Raw genomic sequence first — 11,622 nt, forward strand, 5'->3', positions numbered from 1 at the left:
CTGCAGCTTAGTTACTGGAGCCCCTGACTCCTGGACAGAGAGCAGGCATGTGAGCTAGGGTTTTGTTCTCTGTCAACCAGAAGTTAGCGTAGAGAGAAGGGAAGCTGAGAGTGGACCCTAAACCGATTACAGGCATATTACAAGTCTGGTTGTCTATACATCTCTTCTCTCTTTTAATCTGCCTTGTGACAGGTGCCTTAAGGATGCTGAGGGAAACTGCTGCTCAAATGCAGAGATATTGAGCTGAGCTATAAAGGGAACAGGAAACCACCCTGAGGTCTGCACTGCAGGGTGCTATGCATACTTCACCTCACTATTCCCAGCCTCTTGTGCTGTAGGTCTGACCACACTCTACAGAAGAGGAACAGAGGCTTAAAGAGGCAGAATGAGTAACTCACAGTCTGTAGGTGGCAGGGCAGATTCGTCCCTCTGGCAAATTCTGGGTCTGGCTGCTGTCCCCCCTGCTGTGGCCGCAGATCTGCTACTTCTTCAGGTGGTCACCTTCCTTGCAGAAGAGCAGTCTGCTTCATCAGGTGTGTGCCTCTGTACCAGCCAGTGGAGACATCCTCAACTATGACCTGGGTAGTGTCCTTGGGATCGCGTACGTTCAGCCCCCTGGGGGAAGCATAGTGAGTGCTGGGGGGCTCTCATACATGAGAGGGAACCTGGGTGGACCTCAAGAACCCAGTGCCTCAACTGTCTATGCTGATACCCTCACCAGCTGGCTCTGGCCCCACGAGAACCTCCAATTGTCCATTTTCCTCAACCCTAGGGCCTGGGAAGCCCCTGGAATGGCTTACTGGAGTTGGGGATGTGGGAAAGGTGCTCAAAGAGCTCTTCTGTCTCAGAAGAGGTACTTGGAGGAGCAGCTTTTGTACGAGAGTGGCCAGCTCTGGCTGTGCTTCTGGCTTGGGGTACAAAGCAGAGCTGGCTGGGGACGGTGACCCCTCTGTTCTCGGGAGCAGCATCAGGGAACAGAGGCTGCTCGCCACTGCTACCTAAGAGAGCGACCACTTCACCTGAAGGTGGGCTGGGGTCAGGGTTGTGCCCTAGAGTTGCCTTCCCTTCAGGCTGCCGAGGGGAAGATCCTTGAGAAATAAGGGTGTCTGGTGCAGGACGAGGTCACTGTAGCAGGTTAGAGACTCCTCACTTTCTGAATGTGTACTGGCATGGCACTGGGGATCCAAGGGAATGGGGGGTTGTGGGGGTTCAGGGCTACAGGCAGAAAGTTCTGACTGTCAGGGCCCTGGGTCCAAGCCCTCTCAGCCCCCACTTCTGAGGGGCCTGGGCTTGGCTGGGCCTCCTGGAGGCAGTAATGGGTCTTCACCAGCCCTCTCTCTGAGCTGTGCCTGCAGTGGGGCTGGGCCAGTTTCTCTGTGCCCAACCCGAGTCTCTGAGAATGGCCTCACATGCGACTCTCGCCGGGAAGATCTCATACACCGTCTGCTTGGCTTCCTCCTTGTTGATGGCCTGGCCCAACAGAAACTCAGCCTTGGAGGTGGCCATGATGCCCAGCCTGCACAGAATGGTGTGTGTTCAGAAAGTGCAAGCTGCACCCAGTAGGTAAAGTTCCCAGTGTATGTCTGGGACAATCAGGGGTGTTTGTTAAAGGTGGGACACATCTCAGCAGAGTGGCTGAGATCAGTCAGGCAGAACCCAGGGCTGATGCCCAGGGGCGCAGGAGGCTCCTAAGAAGCAAGTGAACCAAGGCATTGGGCCAGATGAAAACCTGGCCCACATTCATGTTAGCTCCATCCCATTTTACAGAAAGGGCACACTGGGGACTGGACTTGTGTCTCAAGTCATGCAGCAAGAGAATGACTGAACTGGAGTGAGGCCCCATTATCCTGGCTCCCAACCCAGCAAACGTGGCCTAGAGCCAGAAGAGATTAAACCTTCAGTGGCTTTCACAGGTAAACTCCTTGCCTTGTTTATTACGAGCACCTTGGTTCCTTCTCTTTAAAGAGACAGCATATCCTGGTGCTTAGGAGCTGCACCGCCCGAGTTTGAGTCCTGTCTGTGGTTGGCTGGTGACCGTAGATACGTTGCATTTACCTCTTTAGCTCTCAGTTTCTCCAGCTGTAAAATGTGACCAGTCAGTGGTGGACACGCTGTTTACCCCAGAAGCAGAGCCCTTGCCCCTACCTGAGACCCCTTTGCTCCAGGGCATGGCAGTGCCTACCTTCAGGGACGTGATCGCTTTCCTCCAGGGAGATAGATGTAGGTTGACAGAGATTAGCTCCAGGAACTCTAATGCCCACACCAGTTCACGGCAGACATGTTGGGCAGGGCTGGATGCCCCTCGAAAGGTATTGGTTCCCAGATGGGGGCCACATCCTCAGGCAGATAGAGCCGAGGAGGGATCCTTGTGCCCAAGAGCCACTGAGCCCTGCGGGTGAGGGCCGCTTGCTTGCAGACCCTGAGCCAGCCCTCGCCTGCCCCCTCCTGGGAGTAGCTGATGAGGTCGCCCAGGAGAGTCTGTTGCAGCTTCACCTGGCCTGCGAGTGGGGGCTGGCTCATGATGGCTCCAAGGGGCTGCATGTGGAGGAGGGTCCTGTGGACTTCCCCGGCCCGGCCCAGGCTGACCAGCCTTTATTCCTCCCTAGAGCTCAGTCAGGAAGCCGAGGAGGAAGTTATGCAGCAAAAGAGAAAGCTGTGTATAATGCAGCTCTGCCACTGCCTGTCACTCTGGAGGGCTGAGATCTGAGGATAACTGGGATTACCACCCGAGTAAACTGTTTATACGCAGATCCGCAGATCCGTGTGTCAGGGACAGCTTTTGGGGGAACTGAGATAGAAACAATCACCTGTGCACTCTCTTATTTATCTTTAGCTCCTTCCACTTGCCATCTTCCCCCCCCCACACTCCCTCCCTCCCTCCCTCCCTTCCTTCCTTCCTTCCTTCCTTCCTTCTTTCCTTCCTTCCTCCCTTCCTTCATTTACCCAATACTTAAGTGATGATTCACTCACCCACTGAGTCATTCAGTGACTCACTCCTCCCATATGGGTCAGTATTTCTCAAAGTATGTGCCACGAGGATCACTTATTGGGGGTTTTTAATCAGTCTTATATGAGTGAAAACTTCCTGGGTTAAGTAAAGTCCCTCAGCTTCTTGGCTTCAAGACTTCAGGGTCCCTTTCAATGCCCTCCTCTCGTGTTGGGGGAAGTGCTTTCCTTGAGCAGCCGGCCAGTGCCTTTGCACGCCAGCCTGCAGGCATCAGAGACAAATGAGATACGGTCTCTGCCCTTGGGTGGACATGCTTAGCACACCTGGACAATCCAGGATAATTCTCTCATTCAAAATCCTTAACTGAATCACACCTGCAAAGTCCCTTTGCCCCGGAAGGTATATATTCACAGGTTCTGGGGATTAGGACCTGGGCATCTTTGGGGGCCACTCTTCAGCCTACCACACCAAGTCTATCTGACACCCATGGCTGTGCTTTTTCCATGACAGCAAAGATTCATAAGAGCACCAAATGAGAGTGCCATATTTGAGGGTGGGAAATATACCGGGTTCCAGGCCACTGAGTGGTCTTAAAGGGGGCTGTCTCAGGCCAAGGAGCGGGGGAGGTGTACAGCAAAAGGCTCTGAATTTTGTGTCTCTGCCTGTGTGGCCTCAGGAAGATTTGCTCCCTGAGGAGATAGCTGGAGGGACCTTCGTCTTTTTTTCCTATCAATAACCAAAGTTTCATAAATTGGCACAATTTAATCCTTCCCTCTCTCTGTGATTCTTCTTTTGGTTACCTATTGACTTAATGACTCCATTCATTAGGGACAGTCTAGTCCTCATTCTGAGGAACCCTGTCATGCCTGTGAACTGCCCTCCATGCCTGTCTCTCTAGGGAGGCCCAGAATCACAAGGGGGGAACGCTGGACAGGGCCCTGGAACCATTCCCTTCCCTCTCCTGGACCTGGACCGAGTCAGCACTGCTTCTCCAGTGCCGGCCTCCTCTCCATTGGACCACTGCAGCCTCCTTGAACTGTTGGATGTGGTGTTAATTGCATTATTCACACTTTCCAGGCCCTCAGGGGAGTGACTGGTTTAGTGAGAATCTGCTTTTTCTCCCTGTCAGGGTGACTAGCTTTGGGGACTGCAGGGGGCAGGCAAAGGGGAGGGGGCACTGGAGATCTGCAGGGGCTGCTAGGGGGTGGGGGTCTGGAGGCCCAGAGAAGGAAGGAGTCTGGCTCAAGGTCACATGGTGAGCTGATGACAGAAGCAGGGACAGCCAGGTCTGGGTCCTAGCACCTAGCCTTCACTCACAGCTCTCCTTGCTGTGGCTAAAGGCTCCCAGGCTCCCTGTGGAGTCCAGGTTTTCCCAGGCCACAGGAGCACAGTGGTGGGTGGGGCTGCTGCCTGGGCAGGGGCTTTCAGGCCTAGAACTCAGCACTTCCTGTCCTCAAGGCCATTACACAGGAAGGAGTCCGTTTCCCTCAGAATGGAACTGAATGTTCTTGCCCATTGTCCACTCCTAACCCTTCCTGGGCCCCCCATGCAGAGGAACCAGCTTGGGCACCGACCCTGTTTGCCTAGTTCTGGCAGGGTGGCTCAGACACATGGGGACAGCCCAGGGAGGGAAGGGCTGGCAGGAGAAGGAGATACAGGAGCCCAGCAGCAAATAGTCCTTGCAAGGCCAGTCAGTGCCTGCCTGGCCTTGAGGCTCAGGCCAGACCTCATACTTTGGCCTTTTGCAGAAATTTGTGTTCCTTTTCAGGAATGGAGCTGTGTAACAACCAAACTATGGATAGGTGTATTGCTTGTGAGATTCTCATTGTCCTCAAATCACAAAGTACCCTCAGTGTGGAGTTTGGCCATCTCCCTGACGCTTGCTGGAGAGCCCTCACAGCAGGCGCTGGAGCAGAACCCTGGAGCCCTGGAGCCGGGCTCTCTGGCCTCAGCCCCTTCCTGACAGGGCAACCTTGGGAAAGAGGACAGATTCCAGATGGTGTCCCCATGAGTCTGGTGTCCTCGGGCCCTGTCGTAGGCTGGTTTTGACTTCTCCATCTTCTGCTGTGGGTCCTGGTCAGCAGCTAACCCTGCCTTCCTGCCCTAGCACCTGCCCTAGCTCGCTGTATGGTCACTGTCTACCCCTGGCGTGTTATTATCACTCAGACTGAGAGCTGGTGGGTGGGGCCTGGACCTGTCAAGGTAACAGGGCAGAGTTCTCTGTTCCCGGTGGGTCCAGTTCTCCCTACCCTCTTCCTTCTTTGCTTTGGAAAACCCATTCCAGGAGAGTCTGGTTTGGCTCCTCCTCCCCGACGGGTGGGCATGTGACCCAGGATCAGCTAATCAGAGACTCTACTCTCCAGGCACAGCCCTTCACAGAAGGTCGGGCAGGAGTGTGTGTCCAGGCCAATTATTTTTCTTTGATATTTGTTATTTGCTCTTTTAAGAGAGAGAGAATCTCTCTTCATTTTGGATCAGCCAGCATATTTGGGGCGTCCACGACCATGGCTTCTGTGGGAGAATGAAGGCAACATGGCAGACAGCAGAGCCAAGAGAGACAACATTCTGCTCATATTCTCGGACTCCCTGGATCCAGCTGTACCTGATGTTGGGATGATCACTTGGACAATTTAGGTATATCAGCCAATAAATACCCTTTCGCATTTAAGTTGGGTTTCTGTCTCTTGAAATTGCATAATGGGGGTAAGGCTCAGAGCCTGTCAGGAGGTAGAGGATGTCCCTTTTGAGCTGTCCATGCCATCCATCCTGTGTCCAGGTGGTGCCAGCTTTGTGGTGGGTTGTGGACCAGTCAGCCACCAGCTGTGGGGAGAAGGACGGGTGGCCTGAGGTCACCAGGGGTCAAGCTGGTGAGGATGGGGAGTTGTGGTGTGGCTGAGGTCGTGACCACAGGCCTGAGGACCTGGAGACCTGGGACTTCTTGGAGGGATGTTGAGCAGACACAGCTGGGCTGCAACCCTGGGGGCAAAGGCGTGCCCAGGCCCCCAGCCCAGAAATGCTGGGCCTGACCCGGGCAGTTGGTCCTGACTAAGAGAGTTCACTTGGCCTTGGGGAGGTGCAACATGAGGTCAAGCGGAGCAGAGCCCAGGATGGATGATTCACCCTCTCGGATGATGAAGCTGCTAGCCCTTCCAATGCCGACATCCAGAACCTGGTCATTCATTAGGTCAGTCAGTCACTGATGGTGACACCCGCATGTGAGAGTGGGTGGCCCCAGAGTGTACACGTGGGACCTTAGAGTGTATAAGTGTGTAAGGGCACACATGAGAGTATGTGCACTGAAGCCATTTGAGCCAATTATATAAAACCACAGGTAATGCTACATACAAGTGTGTGTCAGGATGTTTCTAGAAACTGGGCGTGAGAGACCTCTTTGCATTTGTGGGTGGCTTGGCTGGTGCGAGTGAGTGGACGTTCCCAGGAGCAGCTTGAATGGCCATACTTTGTGTCGACCCTCTTTCTCTCTCTTTCTCTCAGGTGATTCCTGCTGCTCCCACGTGGGAGATGCTGTTAGCGCCCTCCCCAGAGACCGCACCCCCACACGCGCTGGCCCAGTGGCAGACCGTGCTGTGATGCCCGCATATGCCAGCAGCTGGAGATTCCCTTTCCGAAGACTCTCTGGCTAGAGGAGCCCACTCAGCCTGCACAAGGGTTCCTCCTCAGCCCCCACCCCTCAGGCCCCTGGCAGAGAGAGGAGGTCAGTCTCGTGTGCAGAAGGGCCTTGAATATGGTGCCATATGTGGGCAAAAGGTGTGTTGTGGATGGAGGAGGCAGGAAAAGCCGAGTTCAACAGTTCCCTGGGCTGGTGGGGTCCTGAATATGTTTGTTGTTGGAACTGTGTGTCAGTGTGGGGTTCAGGCTGGGGTCAGCACATGGCTGGATGCCATCACCATAAAGGCTGCTACATTCATTTTCAGGAGGCGGGGCCCCAGAGCATGGAGGTGACACCTGAGCTTTGCACAGTAGTGTTTGGAAGGACAAAGGAGTGATTATTTTGCATACAGAGATGGCTTAGGTATCATACTGTGCTCAAGGAGAGATGCTGGGGGACAGGGGCTGTTCCTGAAAATGGAATGCTTGAATAGGTTAAACCTCACAGAGCATACTAAGGGTAGAAGACAAGTTTCATCAACAACTGAGTGGCCGTGGGGAGTGGGTTTGAAACTGGGAGAAGGGAATTTGCTCATTCTTCAGTTCAGACTCATTTGTTTTGAACAGTGACAGCAGGTGGCCAGCAGGTGGCAGTGTGAGCTTGAGCAGGGCTGAGGACTGCACTTTCCTTTAGAATCACACCCCATTTTCCCCAGACTTGAGGGCCCAGGACTATAGTAGTGAACTCTAATTGAGTTCTAGGAGGAAGGAAGGATGCCAGAGGAAGGGAACCAGCCTCTTTAAACCACGAGATCAATGACCAAAGTCAAGGTCTTATGGAGAGCAGAGAAAGGAAGAGAATTTCTGCAGAGGGGAGAAAGTAAGTCATTTCAGTCAATTTACAGATTTACCCTCTCTCTTGGTAGTCAAAGCCATCAGGTGTTAAACCAACTGCTTGGAAAGTAAAGTGTGCAGTCCCTGATGTTTCTGGAGTCAAGTCCTGAAGAGCATAGTCTGTCTTGGTGACATTTACACAGGCCAAGTCTCAGAAATGATGCCATGTCCCAGTGAGATAAAAGAAAAGAAGAGAAAAAAGTAACTCCTGTAAATCACTGACTACCCAAATATGTATGTCCATAGGAAAATGACAAGGCTTCAATGGCTGCTAATTTTTAGTTTGCTACTGTTTCCTATTTCCTCCCCTTCCAAATGGCAGAAGGTACCCCCCCCACACACACACACACAACTCTTTGATAACATTATTTCTTGCAACATTTTTATTGATATATATTTACTCTGAACACAGAAAAGATACATTGTAGCTTATTAAGCGCTTAATCCAGGGACAAAAAAAGCTATTCATCCTCAAACACTGATGAGACTGATGAGTGCTTAGGGGTTTTTTTTTACCCCTAGCATTCTGGAGGGTTGCAGAAGCAGGATGCGTTTAAGAGCGTTTCGTCCCTGGAGTGCATTTTAAAAGCTATACAGTACAACAGACAGATATTTTTTTTTTTTTTTTTTTTGCCTAGGAAACAGTACACCACAAAGATGGGCAGAACTGCTTGTAAACAAGGCCCCTTCCTCAAGTGGAGTCGGGGGCTCCAGGTGCTACCGAACCTATGTGCGGATTCCTTTCAGTTCTGCACCAGAAGAAATTCTATTTCTACAGAAAACGAAATTCACAATAGCTTTTGCCATCCCTCTTAAGAAAGGGATTAGTGAATTGTTTTAGCCCTTTGTTGGAGGAATTGAAGTGGATGAAAGGGGAGTGTCATTTAAGGATGGGGAAGGGAGGCAGAGTAAACTTGAGGACTCTGCTCCCTACCGCTGATGATGCTGGTGGAGAAATTCAAAGATGCTCAGCCACCACCCCTTGCAGTCAGGGTCTTCAGGAATCAGCTTTGTTACCTGCATGGTTTCTGACATAAACTCCTGAAATTCATGGGCCAGGTTTGGAGTCTTTCTACACTTAGGCAATCCCACATACCTCCTGTGGTACCTCTGGCAGTGTGGCCAAGATGCAAACATTGGTCCTCTCACAGTGACATAGTGGGGCTCACATTGTCTTATCTTTGTCTCTGAAAACACCACAGAGGGTAAGACCAGAACATGTCAGCTTAATTTCCAACTATGAGCCACCACCCAAGAGGACAGCAGTGCCAGATTCTGGGGTCTGGCTTTAGCCCATTCAAGCTCAGGCCATAAAGGTCATCTGGGCACATACTTAGTGAGGGGCCGCTCCTCTGCCTCAGAACCATTACCTTTTTTGAAGACCCGCAGTCCTGGGTAGTGGTCGTACTAGTAGACAATGGGACAGCCGTAACCCACCACCACCACCATTCCATGCCCACCAGGGGCCCTGTTCATCACCTGTGGCTGGGGTAGGGGCTTCTGAGATAACTCCGCTAGCACCACCAGACTGAGGGCACTAAGTTAGGGAGAGGGCAGGGCGGGCTGGGAGGGCCTCAAGGTTGTGCCTGAGCCCCTCCCGGACCCGTGACCCTCACCCTGTAAGTGGCAGGGTGGTGATGCATCTCTTTGCCCTGTAATTGAGAGAGAGGTACAGCTCATAGCTGAGCCTCGCTGAAGCCTGTCCCACCAACTGGGAGGACAAGTTGCCCTGTAATGGGTTTGGGACAGGAAGCTGACCTGGGATGGTCAAGCAGTTTTGGGAGGCAGAATCAATTTGGGCACAGCCTGCCAGGTGAGGGCAGGGGCAAACAGGCCCGGGGATAAGGGGGAGCAAGCCCTAGTCACTTCTCCACCTCTCTTCTCCCAGAATTGTCTACAGTCATAACCGACAGGCCAGGGAGGAGATGGGAGATCAAGAGTTTCATTTTTAATGAAACCTTCACAGATGAGTTTGTGTGGATGTGGAGGGGAGGGCTTGTGTTTGTACACATGTGTAGGGCATATCTAGATGTGTGTGTGCGCACATGCATGTGTTAGTGTGTTTGTGTACAAGTGTGTATATATATATATATATAGATGTGTGTGTGTGCATGAACTGTGTATGTGTGTATGTGTGTGTATCGTGTATGTATATGTGTATGTGTATGTGTGTATGTGTGTGTGTGTGCACACGCATGTGCATGTGCACTCCTGTGTATCTGAAGAATGTGGTTTAGCCTCAAGGGACTGATAGATTGCGGCTAGCTAGCGCTTACACGGTCATTTCTGTGCCAGAGACCAGGATCCAGTTGGGGCCAGCTGAGGCCCGGGAGCGCTGTGGCCCTGGTTCTGGGCCAGCCCCACACACAGACTCATAAGAGGGCAGGGCATCCATGGAGATGGTGCAGATGCCCCCCTGGCCCTGGATCCCCTGCGCCTGGTATCCACCTGGGTTGTTGCTGCTGCTCGTCATCCAGCACAGGCTACTCTCCAGCACGGGGTAGGCGTCAATCAGCGAGTAGGGTGGTGGTGCCTCCGTGGGGATATACAGCTGAGCGGCGCCTGGCCCGACGCACTCCTCATAACTATAAGAGAAGGGGCTCCCTCAGGACCCTGTGGAACCTGGCCTTATGGGTAGGTGTAGGGTCTTTTCCCAAGAGCTGAAGGGCTGTCCGCGGTGACAAGCTGCCCTGGCATGGGCCTGGCCAGGCCTTTGTCATGCTGGCTCCTGTGAAACCCTTCTACTCCCCAGGGAGGGACACTGCAGAACCACTGAGGCCTCGACTCGGCCGGCCCCAATGTTCCATGTGAACTTGAGCAATCAAGTCACTGAAGTCTGGGGCTCAGATTGCTCAGACCAACAGCAGCCACTATTGACAGAGCATCTCCTAGGCTGGGCACTGAGTGCGAGTGGTGCTGGTGGGAGCGACCTCGGGCTGCCAGGCACCCCTTGGTCTCAAGTCACTCTGGAGTGGCCTTTCCAGGTTCAGGAAAGTTCCAGAGTTCCTGGGGCCCCTCTGGACACAGATTCAAGGCAGAAACGCATCCTCTGGCCTGGGAGAGGGCAACTGCACGGCCCCTCCCAGTGCCCCTGGGGGTAGAGGAAAAGGGTGGAAAGGCTGATGGGGAGGACGCGGCCATTTGTCAGGCCCGAGAGGCCTCCTGGGAGGGAAGTGATGGAGGCCCTGACCCCTCTTCTCTTTTCAGGCACTAACTAGTGGGTGATGGAAGGTGGCTGGCAGGAGAGCACCTAAAGGCCCCCAGAGACAGGGCCACCTGATAGCCCTGAGCACAGTTTGAGCACAGTGACTCCTATCCCTGTGGATGCGATTTGGGCTTCAGGGATATGTACTAAGGAGCTGGGCCCTGAAGCCTCCATCCCACCCCTTCATTCCAGCCCGAAGGAGCTGAGCTCTTCCCTTTCAAGTGTCTCATGGAGACATCTGCTGAGTCACACCCTGGCTCGTTGGGATTGACATGGTCAGGATCGGTGAGGAGATGGTCACACCTCTGAACAGATGTTTTCTGCATTTATACCATTTGGGGTGGTGTTGCCGTTTCCCATGATGGGGAGGATCCGTGCCTAGGGCCCCATGCTCTCATGCCCCCACGAGGTCTCCTTACCGGGGTGGAACATCTGAGTACATCTCTCGGAGCGTCATGCCATCCACATTCTCATCAGAGCTTAGGACTGAGGGTGAGCTCCATCCCTCTCCAAAGCCGCAGGCATAGCGCATCCTGTAGCCTAAGTGGCTGTATATGCTCCCGTCAGATCCTGCAAGGAACAGACATTCAGCCTGCGCCTCAGGCCGGAGCCAAGGAGGGTCCTCATGCATCTCCCTGAGGCCACTGAGACTCCATTCCCTCCAACTCACCACCCCACTGCTCCCCAAGCACAGTGGTAGCTCCGGAATGTGTGCACCAGTGCTGTGCTGGGAATGGGGTCCCAGAGAGGGAGCAGAGCTGGCCCTGCCCTGGTGGGGCTCTCAGGGTGGTGGGCAGCCTGCCCTGGGGACAGCTTAGTACTGAGCAGTGTGTCGTGAACTTTGATAGACGTAGTACTGAGGCTAGGGGAACAGAGCAGGCCTGATTCAGCCTGGAGATCAGGGAGCGTTTCCTGGAAGAGTGGCTCTCAGAATTGAGTCTTGTCTAGGAATTAGCCAGGGAAAGAG

The 11,622-nt window shown here is 53.4% G+C and overlaps 1 protein-coding gene across 1 annotated transcript; it reads right to left on the bottom strand.

The window, feature by feature from the left end:
• Window positions 1-294: 294 nt before the first annotated feature.
• Window positions 295-11,187, bottom strand: BEAN1 (brain expressed associated with NEDD4 1). The gene is given in 8 exon segments (XM_016165038.2): window positions 295-351; window positions 1,151-1,383; window positions 1,386-1,532; window positions 1,535-1,583; window positions 2,272-2,498; window positions 8,911-8,987; window positions 9,727-10,035; window positions 11,075-11,187. Coding segments are annotated over 8 exon segments (1,212 nt in total).
• Between the last annotated feature and the right edge of the window lie 435 nt (window positions 11,188-11,622).

Source organism: Rousettus aegyptiacus, unplaced genomic scaffold, assembly GCF_014176215.1.
Source record: "Rousettus aegyptiacus isolate mRouAeg1 unplaced genomic scaffold, mRouAeg1.p scaffold_m13_p_14, whole genome shotgun sequence".
In the NCBI taxonomy this organism is placed as follows: Eukaryota; Metazoa; Chordata; class Mammalia; order Chiroptera; family Pteropodidae; genus Rousettus; species Rousettus aegyptiacus.